At 45.4% G+C, this 25,541-nt stretch overlaps 1 protein-coding gene across 1 annotated transcript in view; it reads right to left on the reverse strand.

Annotated features, from left to right (window-relative positions):
* LOC119179008 (cytosolic Fe-S cluster assembly factor narfl) overlaps window positions 1-25,541 on the reverse strand; it is a 40,377-nt gene that overhangs the window by 10,236 nt on the left and 4,600 nt on the right. Inside the window, exons 6-10 of the mRNA XM_037430091.2 lie at window positions 25,315-25,451; window positions 16,240-16,351; window positions 8,976-9,048; window positions 8,222-8,359; window positions 5,330-5,487 (exon numbers count right to left, since the gene is read on the reverse strand). Of these exons, the coding sequence (XP_037285988.2) occupies window positions 5,330-5,487; window positions 8,222-8,359; window positions 8,976-9,048; window positions 16,240-16,351; window positions 25,315-25,451 (618 nt within the window). The remainder of the gene's footprint in view (window positions 1-5,329; window positions 5,488-8,221; window positions 8,360-8,975; window positions 9,049-16,239; window positions 16,352-25,314; window positions 25,452-25,541) is intronic.

Consider the following 25,541-nt stretch of genomic DNA (forward strand, 5'->3'; position numbering starts at 1 on the left):
TAGTTCACGTCTCACGCATGAAGCCTTTTGTTACTCGTTCGGCCGATCTCTGACTGGCGGCCAGGTTGGCCGCTTCGCAGAGGGGGGGGGGAAATTGTAAGCACATTCCAAGCATTTGATCGTTCTCACTTGCACATACCCATCATCATCGTTCTCACTTGCACATACCCATCATCATCGTCCTCTCTCTTGGTGTGGTTCTGAGCGGAGCCAGACATCGCAGAATAAACGCTTCTGCTCGCCCTGCCTGCTCGCCGTACCTAGTCTGCCTGCGTCTTTCAATATATATATATATATATATATAGTAGGCATCTATTATGGGCTTCATCCTCATCTCAACAGCTGTCAATCATCATCACCTTTTCTGGACAATCATCATCGTCTTTGAAAGTGCGGTTCATCTCTGATCCATGGCGCTTGTTCGCTAATAAGTGTGGATTTACGATCCCCAGTTCTCTCCTCCCAATGTCTACTCGCTGGAGCGCCGATCGGGCTGCCACTTGCACCCTCTGTCCTCCAACATGTCGCAAAATGAGCTGCCCGACACCCATGCTGCTACCACTCCGACGCAGCAAGCCCCCTTTTTACGTCGTCAACTACGACCGTGACCCCCCAATCTTCGCTGGTCTCCGTGGCGAAGATGTGGAGCACTGGCTTGACCATTATGAGCGAGTCAGTGCTACTAATCTGTTGGACAACTCTAACAAGCTCTGTCGCGTCTCCCTTTATTTCACAGATGTTGCCAAGACATGGTTCTTCAACCATGAGAGTGACTCAATCGAATGGCCTGCCTTGAAGCAGCAGCTTCGCCAAGTATTCGGCACACCTGCCGTTCAATCCGCTCTCATAAAGAGGACCCTCAATACTCGTCAACAGCATTCCCGCCAGTTGTACACATCATACATCGAGGATGCCCTTGCGCTCTGCCTGTGTGTCAATCCGTCGATGTCCGTGTCGGACAAATTGCGCCAGATTTTGAAGGGTATTGGCACCGTTGCCTTTAATGCCCTTGTCGCTTAGAGTCCTTCTGTCGCTGACGTCATCTGCACGTGTCAGCACCTCAATGAACTCGATTTTGTTTGCCTGCAGTCGGGCACTACCGAACGCAGGCCGGCGGATTGGGACCTGCGTGACATGATAAGGGACATTATACGCAAAGAACTCCAGTCAATTGGCTTCTCGGCACCTTCCCCATCTGTCACACAGCCTTCAGGTATGGCATTGCATGACAAAATAAGAGAGGAACTAACATTATTCAGCAGCTCAGCGCACAGACAACCACCTGCGTCTAACCTGCCAACGTACGCACAAGTTGCGGCCATGCCTCCTTGCAACATATACTCTACGTTGCCGCTGCCATCGTTCAAGCTGGTTGTTACTGCGCCATCGGTGCACTTTCAATCGATGCCACCTTTCACGACAATTTGACTTCTGGGCACCTTGGCTTTCAAAAAACCTACGACTGCTTTCGAAGTCGCTTTTATTGGCCTGGCCTTTCTACCAGCGTAGCAAGGTACGTAGGTTCCTGCTCTCCATGCCAGCATCGCGAACTCTCGACTTCTGCCACAGCCGGTCAATTACAGCCACTTCTGTGCTCTACAGCACTATTCGAGGTAGTAGATATTGACCTTTATGGGCCTATTTCCATCACTGGCGCTGTAAATCGATGGATTGTGACTGCCGTAGATCATCTCACGCACTACGCTGAGAAAACTTCTGTACTGGTTCAGCTTTGGAAGTTGCCGACTTTGTCCTTCAGGCCATAATTCTGCGTCATGGTGCTCCTCGCATACTTCTAAGTGACCGTGAAAAGGCGTTCTTATCCCAGCTTTTAGGTGAAGTTCTACGCGTTTCTGGCACTACACACAAGACGGCGTCTAGCTACCACCCTCAAACAAACAGTCTGACCGAGAGATTTTATCGAACCCTTGCCGATATGATGGTTCTGTACATTCATCCGGACTACAAAAACTGAGATAAATTTCTACCATTCCTCACTTTCGCCTGCAACACCGCCGTTCAGCGCACAACCGGCTACTCACCATTTTATCTCACTTATGGATGTTCACCTACTTTCTTTATCGGCATTTCCTTCTTCACCAGCAATGGCTCTTCGCCCTCATCTTCTTCTGAAGAATATATTTTTCACCTTGCCCAGTGTCGCCAAAGCCCTCGTATGAACACGGAAACCACGCAACAAACAAGAAAGGCCATTCACGACAGCTTTCATCGTGTTGTATCATTCCGGCCGGGTGACAAGGTGCTGCTATTGACACCCATTCACACACCTGATCTGTGCGACAAGTTACAGCCTCACTTCATCGGCTCATACATAGTTTTAGAGCAGTCTTCACCTGTCAACCATCGCGTGACGCCACTTGTCGTGCCACATGACCGCCGTAACTGCAGCACTGAAGTTGTTCACATTTTCTGCATGAAGCTTTTCACACGATATTCCTTGTCACCTTGAGTTGCAGCGGCCAGGGTGGCAGCTTCCACATGGGGGAGGGGGGGGGGAATCAGTGTAGGCATTTATTATGGGCTTCATCTCCATCTGAACAGATGTAAATCATCATCACCTATTCCGGCTGAAAATCATCATTGTCTTTGGATGTTCGGTTCATCTCTTGATCCATGGCGCTTGTTCGCTAACAAGAACAAAAGTTCACAGCTAATAAACCTCGTTACAACCCAGTCGTCATAATATATTCTTACAAAGAAACGTATATTTGCGGATATTCACGATGTTTACATGCGATGGCAATGGCTGACACACTGGCGGGCTGGGACTAGTCTCTATCCACTTGGTAGCCTTTTCTTCCAAGCAGAGACCCTCTACCGCTTTATGCCCCAATCCCACTACTGCCTTGTGGCACCACCCTGTGGCGTTAAAGCACCGACCCGGCGCTTGTGACGAGAAAGCAGAGTGTTGGGCGACATGTAAGGCTTCAGTCTTACGACGTGCACAGCAGTAGATGGTGTTGGCATTGAGTGCGCTTCATCGACGACTCGCTGTATCTCATAAGTGAGGTTAGTGACCTTGCGTAAGACTTTGTATGGTCCATCATAGCGAAATTAGAGCTTTGCTGAGAGGCCGGTGTGATGACAGGGGGTCCACAAGAGTACTTGTGAACCGGGTGCATACGAAACTTCACGGTGGTGACGATGGTACTGATCTTTCTGAGAGGCTTGAGAAAGTGTGAGTCGTTCTCGGGCAATCTTTCGTGCTGCGTAGGCTCGTTCTATGGCATCGCGGACGTATGTGACAGGAGAGCTTGAACCAGCGGGAAGGAGTGTATGGAGAGGCAGAGAGGGTTCACGTCCATAAAAAGGTAGAAAGGGGTATAGCCTGTGGTGTCAGGTCTGGAGGAGTTGTAAGCAAAGGTGACGTAGAGTAACGTTGCGTCCCAGTCGCGGTGGTCTGGAGAAACATACATAGACAACATGTCGGTGTTAGTGTGATTCAGGCACTCTGTAAGTCCATTAGTTTGTGGATGGTATGCCGTTGTGAACTTGTGGTTTGTCGAACAGGAGCATACAAGATCCTGGACGACGCGAGATAAAAAGTATCGGCCTTGGTCAGTAACGAGCTGTCGAGGAGCACCGCGATGCAAAATGATGTCGTGCAGTAGAAAGTTGGCGACATCGGTAGCGCAGCTGGTTGGGAGAGCGCGGGTGATCGCGTAACGTGTCAAGTAGTTGGTCGCCACAGCAACCCATTTGTTCCCGGATGCAGAAGTGGGAAATGGCCCGAGAAGGTCGAGCCCTACACGGTAGAATGATTCAGCAGGGATTCCGATAGGGTGAAAGAGGCCAGCTGGAAGCGATGTTGGTCGTTTTTCACGTTGACAAAGATCGCAGCAGGCAACATACTTTTGCACAGAGCGATATAGATGTGGCTAGAAAAAACTGCGCCGGGTGCGATCATAAGTGCGGGTGACTCCCAGGTGACCAGCGGCAGGTTCATCGAGAAGCTGTCAGAGAACATCTACACGCAAATGGGAAGGCACGATGAGAAGGCGGTCAGGACCTTTAGGGCGCATGTTGTGGCGATAGAGAACCCCTTAATGAAAGAAATACAAGTTCAGAGAAGTGGGTGGAGTAGCGGAACTCAGGCCTTCTATGATGGGAAGCAAATTCGGGTCGCGACGTCGCTGAGAAGCGATATCAAGAAAGTCTGATATTGATAAGACGCAAGCCTCAGTAGCTCTCTGTGTGGCGTCTGGCGGATCCACTGGATACCGTGACAGGCAGTCGGCGTCCTGATGGAGGTGACCTGATTTATACACGACCGAGAAGGTGTAATCTTGGAGGCGGAGAGACTAACAACCGAGACGTCCCGTGGGATCTTTGAGTGACGAAAGCCAGCAGAGCGCATGATGATCGGTTACAAAAGTAAAACTGTGGCCGAACAGGTACGGGCAAAATTTAGTGACAGCCCAAACAAGAGCAAGACACTCTCTTTTGGTGATGGAATAGACGCTTAAGGTGCTTCTCTTGACGTCATACTTTTTCATAATCTCCTGTCGAGAAACACCTGCGTTCCTGTCTATCAAAACATGACCTTTATTTCTAATTAGCTGGCTGCAGCGGACGCTTCATTCCGGTGACAGTCGCCATCACTATGAAGCGCGATGCTGACGGCAACATGCACAAACACAACCCCAGAACACAACATGCCCGAGCTGCACACGATACGCGCTAAGTTACGACACAAAGAAATCAGCAGCGTAGGCGTAGCGAGCAGCTTTGATGTCGGTGGCTGTGCAAACTGTCCCAGCGCATTTCGCAGACACTGGATGCACCAGCGGCTTCCGCCGGTTGGTGAATAGTGCCACCTGGCCTTTTCCCCCCTCATTCACTATCATCGTGATCATATTCTGCAGCTGTTCATTCGGTTTCACTTTCTCCAAAACACCGGTTCTGCTGCCAGTCACAGTAAGCAGTGCTTGGGCCTCGAAGCCTTCGAGATTGTGCAACTGAAAGCACGGAGTCCCCACAGCTGTCTCCATAAATGTCCAAGTTAACTGGTGCGCATCTAAATTCTTCCGAATTAACGAGCATTCGACACCATTGAAATACACACAATTTTGCTGGGACAGCGCCACGAGTCCGAGTTAACCGAATTCCCGAGTTAGCGACATCCCGATAAACAAGCTTCTCTTTTATATGGATGCAACTGCACATCCCTTGCCATAACCAACAAAGTTGGCCCTTGTTCAGCCGCTGGTGCAAGTGTTTCGTTCACCAGCGATGAACGCAATGCATTTTAATGAAGCGTGCATAACTTTCAAGGAAAGTAACAAGATATGTTGCTGGCCAGGCTTACCGGCAGGACAGGCCATGATCTCGATGAAGTGGTACGGACACTTCGCCCGCTTCATCTTCTGCACCACGTTCTGGATGTTGCGGAAGCCGTTGGCGATGGCAAAGCGCAGCACAGTCTCCCCGTCTAGCTCTAGTGTCACTTCACGAAAGTCCTGGTTCCTGTAACAGTTTTTAAAGGGACAGTAAAGTCAAATAATGAAGGTTCATTTGAGTCAGTAGACTCAATCTGAATATTCAAGTACTTTGAACATTCGAATTCACTTTGATTTGCATTTTTATTGTTGAAAATTTTGAAGTACTCAAAGTGAATGAGTTAATATTAGTTTGCAAGTGACCCCAGTAAATGTCATTTCACTGCAGTGGAGGAATGCCAAGCTGCAAGAACAATTATAAAAAAAAATTTCGCACTGGCGTGAAGCCTCACTTCCAACGTTAAATGTTACCTTCATACTGATTCATCATTTTTTAATGTTTGAAAGCTTGTTATACCGACTTATGTGCTGTAAGGATCGAAAACTTATTAATGTAGCGTAATTTACAGGATACCACTTGCATTTCACTGAAAGTCAAATCCTGCTCCTATTCAAGGTTGTTACCACTTCTTTTGAACAAAGAAGAATAGCATTTACACAGGTGTTGTTTAAATTTTAAAAATATATATTGTGGAGGTTAGTTGACCGATGAGAAATATGCCCATTTTTTTGATAATGTGGGGGATATATACTATTCGAATCGAAATTATTCAACAAAATCACTATGAGACTTGAACCTAAAATTCGCTATTCGCACAAGCCTAGTAGATGGAGAAATTTGACGCAATTAATGCGACTACCATGAGCTTATTATTAAAGGAAAAAAGCAAGTTCAAAGTTTCGTTTTTAAATTTCCACATTGAAATCTCCACACTTGCCTTCACAAATTTCAATGTCTATTTTTCGCAGCTTGGCGATATCGGCTCAGCGAAATTTCTTGAAACTTTGGCATGCTAAGTCTATGGTCCCTTCAGAAGACAATGTAGTTAGTTTTGCCTGCCTAGGAACTAGGTAAAACCCAGTAAACGCCATCGAAATCGATGGCATTGGGCTGTTTGCTGTGGGAATTTCAAAGTGGCATTGCCACTCATGCTTTTTTTTTTTTTCACCTTTTTTCTCACTTACCAAGTGTCTTCTTGCAATAAGAGTGTGTTTTTTCAGCATTGCAGAATTATAATTTACTGATAAACAAAAAATCGTTTTTTTCTACAGTGTTCCTCGAGGCCAATAGCAGAGTGCCAGTGACAGTGCTGAGAATACACTGATTCACCCGGCCAAAAGTTGTCAGACCCTGTATGAAGCTCATACACCCCTGTATGAAGAAGCTCACAGAGCACTTTGCTTGGAAGAACCAGAAGCTGTCGAATTTCCAAAGGATGTCAAAGGTTCTCTTTAATGAACATTTGATATAACGAATTGCTTTTTGTCATCTAGTTTACGACAAACGATTTCTCAAAGAAGCTGGTGCTATCAGATCAGAAATTTCTAGCGAGCGGCTCGTTATACTTCACCCGTTTTATAGTTTGTCACTTCGGTCACGAAATTTTACACAGCTGTAGTTTGCTTGACGCATCTGATAATCTACCGATTGGATTATGGCCGTGATCATCCCCCCCTGTGCTTTGTTTGATATTTCTATGCACGTAAACGTGGGAGTGTCCGCCAGTGCTGCTCACAGCCATGACAGTGAGTGGGGCACACTCTTATTTACTTACTTTTTTTTCGCAAGCTGGCATCACGTAGCACTTATCTTTCTATACGCTGGCAGCTGACGGCAAGCTAAAATGACTGACCCAAACCCTCACAATATGCAGAGAATCGGACGCATTATCCACAGGTTGTAGGTTCGGTCCCTAATGGCGGCAAGTCGCCTTTTTGTCAATTTCGATTTCTTGACGTATATATTGTGAGCGCCGACTACGCAGTTTACTGTCTTCATCTGTACATGCATGCCATCGTAATCATCATCAAGGTTTGTCACGCAGGGTGTATTGCTTTTTACCTCATGCGACTTCATTGGAACAAAGCCTTTGTACTCTGGTACTGGACTTCGTCTCATGGGTTATCTTGATGCTGTGGCGACAACTATGAGTAGCCAAGCTGACAGGAGCAACACGATAGTTTACAGCAATTGTTCTTTCCAGCACGGTGCACAGACCGAGATGTCTGTGAAGATATTTTGCAATATTGTAACTACTTCGCTACACTTGAAAGCCTGCAAACAGGCTCAAACCTCATTATGACGAAGTTGTACCTTACACGAAAATAAGTACATTATATCCAAAAACTTGATATAAAGGTATATTCATGATATAATTGGGAGCACAAACTAACGGGACACAAGAGAGGTGACAAACAAGCGCAGACTGAAACTCGGTTTATTCGACGAAGATATTATATACCAGAAAGACAAGAGGAGAAAGGGAAAAACTAGGGAGAAGGTTCCACCGTGATCAAGTGTCGCCGAGAAACTAGATTTCGCAATCTAAGACGCAATCTAACACGATATAGATGGTGAACTGACACAACTATCAATATTCTTTTTAATAAAAAAAAAAAGGCTTCCGCTATCTCTCTAGTTTTTGTGTCATGATCGCTGCATAAGACAAATGTGCGTGAAAATTCAGGTATGCAGCCACACTTTTTGTAATGGGCTGACAAATGTAAACCCGGGGGCTGACTTATTAAGGTATTATAGTAAGGTATGAGTGTAATCTGTTTTACAATTTCCTTGCTTTCACTCTCTGTAAGTCTTTAAGTTGGATCTAATGAAGAAAAGAAGACCTTGATCGATTCCCCTTCTCTACACTACATGCAAGCATCACGTGGTACAGCCTTTGTACAAGTACCCGTTTCATTACCTGAGTGCCTTGAAGACCACCTCTTCCGGCCTGTGATGAAAAAGTAGTCTTGCTGCCTCCACAAAGACGTACTCGCAGTAGCCGCCGGATCCAGACCCCGAGTGCCTGTACGGACGGCCATCAACCTCGCAGTGGAACCTACATGGCATAGCAAAGACGAGAGTGTTTTAAAAGTGACAGCAATAACCCACTATTTATGCTATGCTACTACCGTAACAACATGACTCAAAAAGATTTCAGGTGTGCAAGAGGATAGATGCACGCAGTAACGAGATGAGACAGTTACAGAAGCTAACAACAGTCTTGCAGATTATAATAGCAGTGTTCTGACTACGATGATACTGAATTTCTGTACTTACCTTAACAGAAACCGACACAATTAAAGAAATAAAATAGAACCTTTTAAAAAAAGACGAGAAAGAGAGCATGCACTAAGCCACACAAGACTTGAAACTGCAAAAATGGACGATTATGAAGACGGCTTTTTCTAGTCTGTTTGGTATAGGTTGTATGTAGGTGATGCGGCATCATGATCTTGATCTAGATAAGCCTAACCACAATTAAAAATGATCGAGCAACGAAGGTTGCTACGGGTCAAGGGCTGAGGTCACAATGAAAAGTGCTGGGATGACAGCACATTAGACAGCAGCTCCTCAGGTGAATTTCCCCTAGGAACTCCGACTGGTCTAGATGCAAAAGACGTGCTCTGCATCACCAATTAGATGCCCAGCAGGAGCAGCAGTTGTTGACTCACAGTGAATCCGATGCAGCCGGGGGCAATTCCCCAAAGGACTTGTCTTCTTTTGCCACCATGGACTCAACTTCAACTGCAAACAAAAACAGAAACCACCTGCTGACACACTGAAAAACAGAGGCTGCACTCAAACCTTGACATAAAGAACGCAGATATAAAGAATTGTCAGTCATAATGAAGTAGGGAAACAGAAGCTCTAACATAGCTACAGTCCTACAAATATTTGTTTATAACTATTTTAGTATATAACAAAGCGTTTTTGTGGATGGTGTGACATTGTTAAAACGAGGTTTGAGTGTGCTGCTTTTACCTGCTGGTACATACAACAGAAGCCAATTTTCAAAAAGTTTAACATGGTACAAGAAAAATATATTTCAGAAAAACTATATGCTCCAAGTGTGGTATCTTAAGCACATTCACTAACTTCGAAATTGCGTCTTTAGATGTTTCACAATACAGTAGACTCTCCTTAATTGAAACTCTGTTAAATGATATTGCTGCGTGAGGGGGCGAACTGGTCTTTACGACTAAAAAGTGACAAAAGAATTCCTTTTTTAAATATAACATACAGTCGAACACGAATATATCGAACTCAAAGGGGATCGCGAATTAGTTCGATATATGAAAAATTCTATATAAAAAAATAGAGGCCCCCAGAGCTTACCTGTAGCGGGCCATCACCTACAACAGGCACATTCAAGAATGACAACTGATTCCGCACACATGCCGCAACAGAATGATTTATTTTCGTGAAAAAAATCGCTAATCTTGGCCTGCTTCTTTGTTTTTGAAATGTTGAAGACGCTAGTCTAGAACTTATCAAGGCTGTAAAGGTGCAACAGCCCGGTTCCCTCCATGTGGCCAATAACGCTGAACACTGCCGTCACTTCAGCGATGGAGTACGTGCCTGAAGTCAGCGTCTCGACCGGACGTTCCTCCTCGTCACATATGCTGTCAGCTTGGACATTGCAATCCGCTTCCACAAACACATCGTGTTTGTGGAAGCGGATTGTGCACAAACACATCGTCTTCGTAATACCGGTTTCTCCAAGTTCCGTCATATCGAAGCCTGCCTTGCAGAAACAGTTGACCACTGTGTCCGTCTTCACGTCTTGCCAGGCATTGAAGATCTCCGTGGGAGAAAACTTCGTGGAGATTTCTAGCCACTCCTTCGTCATTCACTGCTGCATGTCCTGGCTGCCGATAGTTTCACTTTCACCAGTATTGGTTTTGTTAACAATGTTGTAGCGTGGCTTAAATTGGTGAAGTTACCCGCTGTTGTCGGTGAAGTTGTTTCACCGAGAGCAGCGGCAAACCATTTGGCCTAGGCGATCAGCATCAGGCCATCCACCGGAATGTTCTTCGCGCACACTTCTAAAATCCAGGCATAGATTGCCTTTTCTACGTTCCCATGGGCAGAAGCCACAAATGACAAGTTCCCGAAGTTCGCTGCTCCGCCGCCTTTGCCTTTATATCTGCCTTGTTTTTCAACAAGGTACTCAGAGTGCTCCGTGATATCCTGAAGTTGTCCACAACGATCAAACATTTTTCGCCCACATCAACACGCTGAATAGCCTTCAACTTCATCGCAAAGTCAAGGGCCTTACGCTTCTTGACGCTGGTCATAGCAACACGAAAAGTCGACAATTTAAGGTGTCCGCAGTGGCTTTGCACAACACGCAAGCAAAAGAGAAATGCTGCACATGTGGTTGTACATAGGCGACGCGCGAACAGAAGCAACACAGCGCTTGCGAGGTGATGGCTACTTGCGACATTGGTCATCCACTTAGATGGCTGATCAAAACTCCCAAAGAAGCAACAAAACATAAAAAAGAAAAGGCGAAAGAAGGGGGACGGCGGCTTCTTCGTGCCTGCTCTCCAAGCTGAGTACGCGGAGAAAGCATGAAAGAGGGAAACGAAAAAAAAAAAAAAAACTGCTGTTCCGCAAGTTGGAGATTGCACAGTCTGAGCCCTCTCGCCCTTACCTTTTTTTGAGCATTTCGGGTTTTGGTGGAGGCGTAGTACAGCACAGGGGGCGCCGGGCGCTGGGTGCCAAAGCGCACCTTTCAACTCGCGTGCGGAGCCGAGCTGCCGCGGAGATCGCGAAGGGGAGGGGGGGGGGGGGCGAGTGCCGAAGCGCACCTTCGAACTCACGTGGCGTTCGATATATCCGAAGCGGGTAAAAATACCATTCGATATAAACGTGCAAATTTCTAAACGTTTACAAAGGAAATTCAAGAGGATAACTTACGAGTTCAATATACCCAAAAATTCTATATTTGTGGATTTGATATAACCCTGTTTAACTGTATTTGGTTTCTGCAAGTATGTTTCTGTCTGTCTTCAAATTTTTACACAGCAGAAAGTGGCAGTTGTCTTATAATATCATTCTGACTGTCTAGATTCTTGGTGCTAACAAAATGCAGTACCTGCAAAAAATTGGGAGCCTACTTCGAGGCTTCTTCATAATTTGCCAGCAGCTGTGTTCGAAGCTCTGCTAGCAATTTATGAGAGCCTTTATGAGCATTGCAAAACATACATACTAGTATTATTCTTTTTTGAAGAAACTGTGCCGATTGATTGATTGATTTGTGGGGTTTAACGTCCCAAAACTACCATATGATTATGAGAGACGCCGTAGTGGAGGGCTCCTGAAACTTAGACCACCTGGGGTTCTTTAGTGTGCACCCGAAAAAACTGTGCCTGCCATGAGTTCTTTTCCATTTTTTTCAGAAAAGTAAACTTATGACTTTTCAATTTTGAGGTCTCAATATCTCTGCAGCTAGGGCAAGTACAACAATAATTCTTTTTCAAATGGAAATGCATACGTGTATAGAATACAATTATGGGAGCAATATTTAGAACACAAGCCTTTATAATTATTTAATCATCGAAATTGCAACACAATTCAAACTGCTTTTGAAAATGGAAAGTTCATTTGGTTGTAAAATAACCAAAAAAGGGGCGAAAAACAAAAAAAAAACTTTTGCATGCTATCAATCTCTATTTATTAGTCTATGTTGCCATATCTTGAATACCGTATTTACTTGCATAATCGGCACAATCGCATAATAGGCACACCATTAGTTTGGTCAAGGAAAATTTGATTTTTCTAATTCCACACATAATAGGCGCACCCTGAACTTGGCCGTGATCAGAAACGATTCTACCCCCCCAGTGGTACCGTTGAAACAGGATACCCGCACCCTGAAGAAAAAAAGAAGGCAAATTGATGAGCAAATAAAAAAATTCGAAGTGCAACGACCTAACCGACGTGTTTATCGGAATAAAACTTAAAAAGAAAGCGTCCATGAGCGAAAAAAAAAAAAAAGAAATGGCTGTTTTATCAATTACTGATACTCCCCAAATCGCCGCGCTCCTTGGAAGCCACATGTAGAACGCCGGGGGCTTGATCGCCATCACCACCATTAGAAAAAAAGAACGAAACAACATTTTGCAAGTAATGTGCATATGTTGTAGTCCTGTATTCAACTTTGGTTCTACCATGGGGAAGTACGAAAGCTACACAGCTGGATTTAAACTGAAGGCAGTGCAGTACACGCTGGAGCACGGCAACCAGGCTGCAAGCAGGCATTTCGGTGTTGGAGAAACCAGTATTCGGTACTGGAGAAATCAAGAAGAAAAACTTAAGGCGACAAAGAAGACATGATGGGCTTTTCACGGTGCCAAGACCGGCAGGTATCCAAACATCGAAGAGCAACTGGTCTGGCATATACGGGAGCTATGAAAAGACGGCTCTGCTGTGTCATTATATATTGTGCAGACTGAGGGGCACAGAATAGCCCGACTGCAGCGCATCGAAGCAAAAGAGTTCAATGCCAGCTCCGGATGGACAACTCGTTTCATGCGGCGCCATGGCCTCGCACTGCCAAGGCAGACCACCTTGTGCCAGCGCTTGCCTGCAGCACATGAGGACAAAGTGGTGGACTTCCACTGTTTCGTAATCAAGTTCCGACAGCAGAGAGACTTCATTTTGTCCCAGATCGGAAACGCTGATCAGACCCCCCTTTGCTTTGATATGCCGCGGAACAGGACAGTGGAGGAGAAAGGTGCACGGAGCATCATCATCATCATCAGAACGTCTGGCACTGATAAACAACGATGCACCGAAATGCTGGCGGTGACAGCGGATGGGCGCAAGCTACCACCTTACGTTATTTTTAAACGTAAGACTCTCCCAAAGGCAAATTTCCCTTAAGGCATCTACATCAGAGTTCAGGAAAAAGGCTGGATGAGCGTGGAACTCATGGTGAATCGGGTGAAAACAGTCTGGGGTAGGCGGCCGGGTGGTCTGTTGTTCCCGTCCATGCTTGTTCGAAACAGTTTTCGTGGGCACCTAGCAGACCGCGTACGAGATGAGCTAAAGTAGATGCGCACAGATCTGGCAGTGATTCCGGGCGGCCTCACATCGATAGTGCAGTGTTTGGACTTGTTCTTGAATAAGCCTTTCAAGGACAATGTTCGAAGGCTGTACACCACCTGGATGGCTGGGGGACAACATCAGCTGACTCCGGGTGGTAAGATTAAGAGGCCGCCTGTAGAAATGCTGTGCGCTTGGATTGTGGCAGCGTGGCAAGCGATCTTTGACGAAGTCGTCAGGAAAAGCTTCAAGAAGACGGGTATCTCGAACGCACTGGATGCGAGGATAACATGCTGTGGATTGTGGATTATTCGGACACGAAAAATGAATTTCCGCTCGGCGAGGATGAATGTGTGCTCTCAGACTCGGACTACGAATAAGAAAAAGGAGGAACACCTACGAGTTTTATGTAAATAAATTTTACGTGTGTGCGTGCAGTTGACGGCTCTCGCTCGTTCATTAAAAGGTACGTAGGTATGTTTGTTTAATGCTGAATTAATTGGTAAACGATATAGTCGCCTTTTACTTGACAAATGTGCAGATTTAAAGCGCAAGAACAGAGCCGAAAAAATTTTCGAAAATTTTACCTCGCGTAATTGGCGCACCCCTAACTTCGAGCCGTATTTCGTGGAAAAAAAAAAAAGTGCCCCTATAATGCAAGTAAATACGGTATTGCTTTTAATTAGGCCTTTTTTTTCCATGGCAGCCTTAAACAAAGAGGTGAACTTAACTTACCTCAGGAACAAGATGAGTTAAGGGAAAAGTAATAGATATTTTAAATCAGCAGAAAAAACTGCATAGGCCTGTGCAGTTTGATCAAGATCACCGAAGAAATAAACAAAGAAGGGTCTAAGTTGAGCCTGCCCTTAAATGGAACAACTGTCTTTAATACAAGCAGTTAGTTCTGTACTTGAATCCCGGACTGCTTTTTATCTCTAAAATCCTATTGCTTTTTATCCCTTTTTATCCGTAAATGAAACACATTTTCCTTTTCCCTTCAGGTTTCATTTAACAGGAGTGTCTGTACAGTTGTTCAATATAAATTGCACTTACATATACCAGTTCATCCCATAATTCTCAGAGTTATCCACAATGGACCTACAAGTCATACAGCGCAATTTTTGGCGGCATAAATGAGGTTCCACTAACAGTACATGCAATCTATATATAAATAATAATGCAATTAAAAAACATGACTTTACAACTCAGCACTACTGAGATAAAGTTCAAGTCACTATCATGCAGAGTATTTGCAACATGTATTTTGCAATTTACAAAAACATGGTAGACAATATGACTTAAGGAAAGAACAATGTACATAATTGGCCATTGCTCATAAAGTGTGACTACATTCCCTTTCCACACTGAATACAAGGCCACTACAGTCCATGAGCATTACAACAGATTTGACGAAGTACTGAACAATCAATAAACAAAAGCAGTTATTGCCACCGACACCAAGTTGTTAGACTGATGAACACTTACTTCTTTTGAACACTCACAATCGTGAATCGTACTGCATGTGAAGCCTACGATTTCATAGTGCCACATGGCCTCGATGGTCAGTGATAAACTTCTGACTGAAACACTGCTAAAAGACTTGATTACATGTATTGCTTTGGCTCTGTGCTATACACAATATAATTTATTGACTCAGTCACACCGTCATCTTGTCAGTGTCTGTTCTATTACTCATCCAAATGCTTAGAACCCAATTATTGTTGCCCAAAATTGCATAACGTTATTTGTTTCTCAATCACCGAAACCAACAATTCATGCTATTCCTAACGATCCCGTGTATGCCCTTATATACCGTACTCCTTCACTATACAGCAATATATGGATAACGAGACGTCAGTCAAACAGACGATGTTCTGATTTCAGCCTTGCTATCCAAGACCTTTGCGTCTTAATACAATCTAAAATAGATAAATAAAGAAAATTTCTTCCAAGCCTTCACTTTGACTAAGCTGACAAAAAAGACCGTGCCTATATATCACCACAGAAATCTAAGCAAAATGGCTAGGTAGTAATTGTCTAAATGTAAGTAGCCTCTTCATGGTACATTCATGCCACATTATAAGAAAGTTGACTTTTACATAAAAGAAGTTTGCTTTATCTGAAAATTTGTTATGAAGGTATGTTTCTAACAATATGTTATTGAAATACTTGTTTATGTACTATTTACTTCGTTATAACCGATAATTCATTATATCCCTGTACGTTATATCAAGTCCAAGTGTAGTACCAATGCAATGCATATGTTAGTGGCCTCGACCCATCCCATTACTACCAACTTTTCTCAGCGTACCACAGCCAGCCATAGGCCACACTATAAGCCACGTTGAGGAAGCATGCATTCCAAGACACGCTTTCATTGTTCCACAATAATGGTGTTCATTTTTTCACTCTCAGTACCACAAACACCTACTTCTGCAAGCAACCTTTAGGAGAACCAACCCAGAGGTCAGAATTTTTTCTTCTGGTATAACACCAAAAAGTCAACCACATCAGCTGCAAGGGTGATATCCTAAAATAATGCCTCGCCCCAAAGTAAGACTCAGTGAAAACTCTGTGCAGCGTCACATCGTGTCTGTAGAGATGTGCTGTTCTGAAAACTCATATTAACTGCCCGCTCTATGCACAATGCTTAAATCTGTCGATAATTTGAAGAATCTGTGCTGCTGGCTCAATGGGTTTGTAAAAAAAATCGTTTAATGTTTCATCTTCCTATAACAGCCCCTCAACCCTACAAGATCACTTTTTTTTAGACAAGACAAGTACAAAACCAGTTAGTTCCGAGTTGGCAAGTGTTTTTTTCTACCGCATCTATACAAAGTAAAAGAATGCAAAAATGAACAAGTTAAAGGAAATATGTCGTACCAGATGTGATGACACAGTCAACATCTCTGGTGCTGTATATCTCGTCGTAAAAGTCTGCCCGCGATGCTTCCAGTTTCTTGTCATAGCAGGGCATCACGCTGACATGGTAAATCTGGGCACGGAAAACAAAGAAGAGGCAAAGAAGGACGTCGTGGCTACCGGCAAATTCGTAGCCTAATACGTCAAAAAAACCCTACATTATTATCTGTATTAGCTTAGTTCAAGATGCTAGCGTAATGCTGTCATGAAGGCATGACAAACACGAACGACTGTCAACGAACTGACGATATGCAGGCCTGCCATTGGACAAACACGAGTCCATTGAAGAAAAGTACTGACACAAAACACTCTAAATCTTGATTTTTCTGTAGCACTAAGTAGCTAACAACCCACTTATCACAGCTAGAAAGCTCATTTGCTTGAGAGCATGAGAGTTAATTACTTAGAGACAGTTTTATACCGCCCAGTCGCAGTTTTAGTTTCAGAGAGCGCTGAGTGAAATGGGACTCGGAGTGGTTTTCATGTAAACATAGCTGGCTAATTGAGCACACAAAACCACATATGCACAAGTTGACAACAGTTTTCTATGAAGGCCTCCTGAATACGGCCAAAATCCCCTTTAAGACGTTACAAATATTATGCTTGTGCAAATAGAGAATTTTAGATTGGAAGCGAATAGTGTTTTTGGTCTGATAATTTCACAGTGAATTCGATTAATGTATATCACATAATTTGAAAATGGGCATAATTGCAATTAACTAATCTGCACAATATATAAAAATAAATGTCATTCTTTTTGATTCAAAAGAAGTGGAAACAACTTCGAATAAAAGCTGCATTTGAGTTTCAATAGAATGTAAGCGACAACCTATACAGTATGTTACATTTTGAATTTTACTATACTTGGAGCATACAAGCTAGCATAACAAGCTTTTAAACTTCAAAAAAATGATGAATCGATGTGAAGGTAATATGCTCATTTAACATTGAAGTGGGGCTTCGCGGCAATGCGGATTCCCTCTGAAAAGATGTTTTCATGGCTTAGAGCTCCTTCACAGCAGTGAAACCACCTTTACAGGATGTCACATGCGAATTAATACACATTTATAAAGATGCTTTCGTGGCTTAGCATCTGAAACCACCTCCATGGGGGGTTATGTGCAGACTGTAACACTGGTTCGTTTATTTCAAATACTTTGAAATTTTCTACCATTTAAATTCGAATCAAAGCAAATTAAAATACAGTAATAATCATTTGAATATTTGAAGCATTAAATTATTCGCACAAGTCTAGCAAATATGCATGATCCCCTAAAAATGCACTGCTGCAGTAAAGACGTCAGCCTTTGTACACCTCTTCAAGTCTTCCCCTCTTTCTGTTCGAAAGGTCTGCAAGGCGAGCACACTCGCAAGTACGTGAAAGCTCGTGACGCAGGTCGTTTGTTTTCAAACAACGCATGTTGATTGTTCTCACAAAAACCAAACGTGCATTTCACGTGCAGTGGCACAACACGCACTTTAAGATTGATTTTAGATATGTTCTTGGCTATATGCATTATCTGCTGCTATTGCGATGACAACAGACGTCTGTCTGCGCAAATCTATTTCATAAGTTATCTTGCCTTCAATGTTTTGTGCCAGTACCCCTTAAATAAACAGTGCTACTACGTTGTGATGACAACATGATTGCCAATTTAACAAACTGAAAGATGCTACAGCTTAGACAGGCACCTGTTCTTAAAGGTTTCGTAGGACATTTCAATGAAAACTCTGGCAAATGATAATTTTAATGTAAATGCATGCATTGTGTGTAGAATATGATGGGATATGCTTGCCTTTATATGATGGGGTATGCTTGCCTTTCTAAGAACTCACAGTAGCTCTAATACATTAATTGAAAGTGCACAGAAAAAAAAAGCAATAGTGCATGTAGGGTCATGCAGTTTGCCAAAAAACAGAGATGCAAGTCGCATACAGAGTGCCAAGTGGGCCACCACGTGAACGAGCACAAGCAGTTGGGTAGGCATCCCAACTTACCGTAATTACTTGAATCTAACGCGCACCTTTTTTCCGGTTAAGCGAGTTCATAAATCGCATGCGCGTTAGAATCGAGTACGAACAAAAAAACTACGGTCAATCTATTGCAATCGGCAAATCCAAAATGGCCGCCCCCTACGTGCGTCGGCATGGCGTCGGCCATTTCTGCCTATGTGTTTCCCATGTGCGGCACTTCGTAGTGTGCTGAGGAGTTCGCCATCTAGTAGTGCATTAACATCGACGGCGTGGAAGGGCAGACTCCAAAAACTCGAGCGCACCACAATGCCGCTTTTAAAAGTAAAGTCATCGCGTGTGCAGAAACGGATGGAAATCGGGCCGCATCGCGGTCATTCGGAGTTCCCGAAACGTGCGTGCGGGACCGGCGGAAACAAAAGCAGAAGATTGTCGACAGCAAAGCTTCACGCAAAGGCTTCAGTGGACCACAGCAAGGTCGGTTTCCGCAAATTAAAGAGCTGCTCGGCGAGTATGTGCTTGAGCAGCGAGCGGCACAGCGGTCCGTGACGACAGAACTGCTCCAAGTGCGGGCTATGCAATTAGTTTTAGAAAAAGGTCTAATGCGGAGCCAGTTTAAAGCGAGCAGGTGCTGGCTAACTAACTTTATGAAGAGGAAAGGCTTTTCCCTCCGAAGGGGAACATGCATATGCGAAAAGTTTTGCGGAGGAGTACGATGAAAAGCTTCACAGTTTTCAGAGGTTCGTCCTAAACTTGCGGTGCAACAACGGCTACCTGCTTGGGCAAATCGGGAATGCCGATCAGACGCCTCTTTACTTCGGCATGCCTGGCACCACAACCGTCGAGAAGAAGGGGGCGAAGCAAGTTCGCGTGCTGACATCGGTCCACGGTAAAACTACAGTGACGGCAATGCTCTGTTACACGTCAGATAAGCACAAGCTTCGCCCGTACCTCATATTTAAATGGAAGACGCTCCCGAAAGGAGTCGTTTTTTCGAGTGGTGTGATCATGCGGGCCAGCGAGAAAAATGGGTGCGCGTTGCAATTGATGTCTTACGTTTCTTTTTTTTCGCGGTGGAAATCGGGTGCGCGTTACAATCGAGGGCGCGGTAGAATCGAGTAAATACGGTAACTGTTTATCCTTGAGGGCAACATTATTGAACATTTACTTTCGCAGATAGTACTTCAATGTTTTACTTCTCATGAAGTTTCTTGCAATACCTTGCCGAAGTGAGAGGTGCATCACTCATTGCCTTAACCAAACAATTTCAGCCAAGAATAGCTGTTCACGAAAGGTTATTAACAGCACTGGTGGCTGGTCTCTAATATCTGGCAAATGCGGATGATCTGCAGCATTCAGACACAACTGATTTCACTTTATCTTTAACATCTCCGTTCAGGAAGCAACACCTTTGTGCAACATCTCATCTATGACAAAAGCGATCTTCTAAATGGGCAGGGACGCCATTTAGAAGGACTGAAGGAACTGGTTTAGGTTCAGCCTTCTTGACTGTCAGCGGAAGCAGTTGGAAAGCGAGTTAACATTTCAAGGGGGGCACTGTCTTCCCTTCCCCTCCCCTGGCACTACCCAAGGAGGATTAAAAAAATTGCTGGAGTGGAAGCTCCAGCAATGCCTGACCAGCAGAAGTGAAGCCAGCATTTGCCACTACCAAGACGGTGGAAACCTGTTCTTTTCTAGTAGTGCCCACATAAAGATCAAGTGGCTTCGATATGTTAATGTAAATTCTATGTTCATTTAATATTAAAAGATAGTTGTTCCCGACAAAATAACAGACAGCAACGAGTATGGGTGACTGAATCTCCAAAGAACTTTGCTTTCCATTAGAGGCTTACTAAGGAAAAGTAGTAATACTAAGACGCACTTAGAGCACTATGTGACCCGAAAAAAGTTTCCACATTAAACTCGTTGGGCGTGCAAAGGAAATGCTACGTTCTTAATCCCTGAACGATGTTACTTTATCATATCCCTAGTAAGAAGGGCGCCGCAGCCGCCATCTTGCCATAGGCACGGTGTAAAGATTGACGAAGGAAGGAAGCAGGTCGTTGGAGGATGCGAAAAACAGAACAGGGGTTTATGACATTATTTACACATATTTACAGAAAAGAAGGGATAGTGGTTTCACAAACCACGAGCGTGGTGGTTGAACGTTACATAGTTCAGAGCAAGGTTCAGAGCGACGTCCAGCACTCTGCCGCGTCGTTTTATGCCCTGTCGGGCTCCTCCTCTCCGAGTCGAACACCAATCACGCACACACAGGTGAGGGGGGGCGAGCATGCACGGTCCACGTGAACACTGCACTGTGGTGGCGCCAGCAGGGCTCTTCGTCGTCGTGTGTGTGCCGCTACTCGAGAGTTCCCACGATCCTGGCAGCATACTTCAAAGGGTCCGCCGATTTTGTTCGCTCAATCAGCGGGGTGATTTGCGGTGGCCGTCGGTCTCCTCCAGGAAGATGCCGTTTTTGTTGACCTCTCTCGAATGGTTAACGGCGTCTTGGCGACACGACGTCTCGTCCACCGGCTAACACGTACAATGCCTGACGAGCATAGGCAGTCGGCTGGTCGGCTTGGTGATTGGGGATCAAAAGGGAGTGCCACTCCTCTGTCAGCTCCGGCGCTGGCCACGCCAGCCCTCCCGTCGCCAGACGAGTCGACGAGGCCATCAGTCACGCTGCTGCTCAAATCTTCGACAGCGTCTGGAAGACTGGGCGCCGAAGGGATTGAGAGACGAATCTCCAGGCCAAACCTAACAGCTCCTCCACCGCCCGGAAAATCTCGGCTGGCCAGCGCTCCCAACCGCTGGGCACGAAGAGAATGATTGGTGACGAGGACGATGGCCTGGCTTTTCTTTCTCCAGCTGCGAACTCGAAACCAACTCCCAAACCAGCTCACAATGATTGACAACAGCAAGGCCAACCACACAACACAACACCATGCTGAAGTCAAGCACTTTGGACACGCTTAAAACCCTCCAGGCTTCTCAAGAAACACAAACAAAAGAGAAACCTGTACAAAAATTTTGAGACAATTTTGTGCCGCCAAAGTTAAAACAATCATGGACGTGGTGATGCTTACCAAAGATGTAACCTATTGCCGTGTGAGAAAAGCACCCAAAAGCAAATATAATTTGGCCCCATATAACGCGAATCACTCTTTCACAACTAGCTTTCTCCAACCATCCGCACTACTAAGTTGTAACTCACATTTAACTTCATGAATTTAGGTAGTTGTCATGAAAGACAACTACCTAAATTCCGCACAAAGGCAGCCTAAACCTCTAAAAGGTAACTGGGCGCATTTTCTATTCTCTCAGTACAAACTTAAAAGGTAGTCGTGAGTGCCTACTTGGAGGACACCCTGGCGCCAACGAAAACTCACTCACAACAGATCAAACTGCGTTTTTACAAATTCCTGAAATATATCTAGTCGCAAAATTTGGTGAACGCAGTTCCCTCAGCTAAAGCGATCATATGATCCTTATAAGCAATCACTAAAACAACAAAATGAAGTAAACCTGGTTTACTAACACGCTCATTTGCTGGATGTGGTTTCATGTCAGCCCATGTTTTTAAAGAACGCACATGACTTTGCTGTGCGCTCTAGCACGACATCTTACTTTCATCCAAAGAGCGTTAGCACTCCTATCGCACACCTTATCATAGGTCATATTGCTCTAACCTATAGCCACCACTCTTTCAAATTTAGCGGGCGTACCAAAACTTCATCTGCGACATGCGTGCTCTTATCTTAAAAACTCCTTTCACGCAGTCGGTTGACCGAGGCGGGTAATTGCTTCCGCATACCGTTTAAAACTTAACTCAAAATTTTGACAAAGCCTACACACAAACAAAATTTAGAGGGAAATAATGTATCGAAGCAAACTAGCTGTGGAGATGACACAGGAACACCACTTTAAAACCAAAAATACACAAACCAATATGTTTCCAAAAAAAAAAAAATCCTGTGTCCGACTCTCCGGCCTACAGCTGTCGCTCCCTCTTCAGTCGTACAGGCGGCGGCCGCGGTCTTGGTGAATTTCGGGGACGCCCGGGTCCACAACGAGCACGTGCTTCCAGCTGAACAGCAGCGTTACGCCTCATTTGCGATTTTGGCCGGCTTTTGTCAATCTGGCGGAGGGAACCCGAGCAATCCAAGGGAAAGAGTGACGGTGTCCTATTTGGTCTAGCCGAGCGGTGTTTAGCTATGGTGGTCTTTCTTCTAGGACCACGTCGACACTCCCCTCCATGAAAAGCCCTAAATCTCCTCCGCGCATACCGTCGCGAGGATGCGCGCTGTGGCCTACCACCTCGCCGCTGGCGTTTTGTTGCACGACACAAAGGCCACCCCGTCGAACTGGCCGATAACCCACTTTTCCGTCGTTCGCCCGGCTGATTGCTACCTCCTTCATCCCTTCGCTTTGTCACTCGCGTATGCTTCTTCCTTTTACGGCGGCGCTTGCGACCAACCGTTTCCCCACTACTAGGAAGTTCGCTTTGGGTGGCGTCTTTAGAGTTCAAGGGCGCTTCTACACGCGATTCTATTCTTGAAGAACGTGCTGTTCTTTTTCGTTTCGTCCGGTTGCTCGGACGCATGCAAACTGACTTAAGCTTCGATAAAAAGTGCCTAGTACTACTTGCCACACTCAAAGGTTTTTCGCCTTCTTTTACACGCTTAGAGCTGCTTGTCTCACTCGCGACTTTGCGACGTCTCTTTCGTCTGCGCCGCTTTTTGCGGCTCGTTGCCATGCCTTCCGCTTTCATCGCAAGCTCGTCAACACTCTCACAGCATTCCTCAGCTGTCGAACTCGCGCAGTCTAAATGATTTTCAACGAAATCATCTCTTTCACATTCTAGACTGGCGGACAGTGTAATACACTGAAGAACAATGCCGCTGTTTCTCACCGAAAAATCTCGCTCGTCTTCATGGGAGCTGTCTACAACCGCATGGTTCTTATCATCTACTTTCGCTGCTTCTCCTGAGCTTTTTCCGGTGTTCTTGACTTCTTCAACCTCATTTGCAAGACCCACCGTCGCGACAAACACAGTTGAGGTCTGTACCAGCTTTTCTACAGCTATCCTGGCTGTTTCTCTAACAGTTGACTGGCACAGCACCTCGTCGCACTTGCTCTGGCCTTCGTCGGCCTCTCTAATCAGCGCAGCATCTTTAGCAGCACTCAAATTTGGTTCTTCATCGAACTTGCTGCTGTCTTTAAACGTGCTAGCCTTCTCTACAAGTCTGGGCTGCACCTCGCACTTCTCGTGCGCTACACTTACGGATGGCTGAAACTTCCGCCTCATTGCCTCGATTTTCTGTTCCAATTGATCGAGCCGCTCTTTTCTATCCCTTATTTTCTTTTCTTGTTTCTCAATTTCCTGTTTTTCAAAAATCTCTACTGCGTTTTTAATATCCTCCTCACTGGCTTTTTGCGAGATCAGCATCCAAATCGCTGTCCTGCCCATTCTTTCCTCTATTTCAATGCCTAGGTGCTTACTCACACACAAAAGTTCATCTCTTAGCATTGCCTTCCACGACATGATTGCCGTTGTACTTTGGTCCTGCACTTCACACATAATTAGGGGATCCCTACAACTCAAAACTCACAAAAGGTAATCTCCCTAATTCACACACAATCCAGCTTCGAATAAACTCACACAATTGAAGCCTGGAAAGTCAAAGCAAAGACCAAGCACTCACCACAGCACAGCCCCATGTCGTGAAGTCCATCCCACCGCTGCCACCAATTGTAAAGGTTGACGAAGGAAGGAAGCAGGTCGTTGGAGGATGCGAAAAACAGAACAGGGGTTTATGACATTATTTACACATATTTACAGAAAAGAAGGGATAGTGGTTTCACAAACCACGAGCGTGGTGGTTGAACGTTACATAGTTCAGAGCAAGGTTCAGAGCAAGGTTCAGAGCGACGTCCAGCACTCTGCCGCGTCGTTTTATGCCCTGTCGGGCTCCTCCTCTCCGAGTCGAACACCAATCACGCACACACAGGTGAGGGGGGGCGAGCATGCACGGTCCACGTGAACACTGCCCTGTGGTGGCGCCAGCAGGGCTCTTCGTCGTCGTGTGTGTGCCGCTATTCGAGAGTTCCCACGATCCTGGCAGCATACTTCAAAGGGTCCGCCGATTTTGTTCGCTCAATTAGCGGGGTGATTTGTGGTGGCCGTCGGTCTCCTCCAGGAAGATGCCGTCTTTGTTGGCCTCTCTCGAATGGTTAACGGCGTCTTGGCGACACGACGTCTCGTCCACCGGCTAACACGTACAATGCCTGACGAGCATAGGCAGTCGGCTGGTCGGCTTGGTGATTGGGGATCAAAAGGGAGCGCCGCTCCTCTGTCAGCTCCGGCGCTGGCCACGCCAGCCCTCCCGTCGCCCGACGAGTCGACGAGGCCATCAGTCACGCTGCTGCTCAAATCTTCGACAGCGTCTGGCAGACTGGGCGCCGAAGGGATTGAGAGACGAATCTCCAGGCCAAACCTAACAACGGCTTCACTCCTGGGCAATCGTTTTCACTCCAGCAATTTTTTTAATCCTCCTTGGCACCACCCTTGATATGGCGGCAATTCTTCAAAGTCCTTTTTGGGGCATCGCTTTCTACAGACTGTTGGCGAGATCATCACCATCCTGACTTCGCCCATTGCAGGACAAAGGCATCTCCTAACTTCCACTAATCAACATGGTCCTGTGCTTGTTGTTGCCAGGTTATACCCAAAAACTTCATAATCACATCTTCATAATTACGTCAGTTACACTAAGTGACAAGAGGCTATCTTGCCTATGCACTACGTGCCCGGCCCATGCCAATTAGTTCTTCTTGATTTAAACTTTGATATCCTTAACCCCGGTTTGTTCCATAGCCTACTCTGTGATCTTCCAAGCTCTTAAGACTACACCTCTCATTTTCTTTACCATAGCTCTCTGTGTCGTCCTCAATTAGGGTTGAATCTTCTATGTAAGCCTCCATATTTATTCACCGAAGGTAAGCACTCGGTGGTACAATGCCGATGAGATGCTCAACAGCCACGCCCTGTTCACTCACCTGGTCAGGCTTTTTTCCCAGCCTGCCAGCTAGAAACTTCTTGACCAGAGAGCCCATGATCTGCTGTGGTGAACGGGCTCGGCTGATGTGTGGCAGCAGTACATCACCGCGAGTCTTCTCAGCGTAGCAAACGAATCCTGGACAAGCAGTGCAGTTTGTGTTAAAGTGCAGCACAGCAGTGGACACCTACCTTAATTAGGTTTTGAAGAGAATCACTCAAAGCATAG

Source organism: Rhipicephalus microplus, chromosome 7 (assembly GCF_043290135.1).
Source record: "Rhipicephalus microplus isolate Deutch F79 chromosome 7, USDA_Rmic, whole genome shotgun sequence".
In the NCBI taxonomy this organism is placed as follows: domain Eukaryota; kingdom Metazoa; phylum Arthropoda; class Arachnida; order Ixodida; family Ixodidae; genus Rhipicephalus; species Rhipicephalus microplus.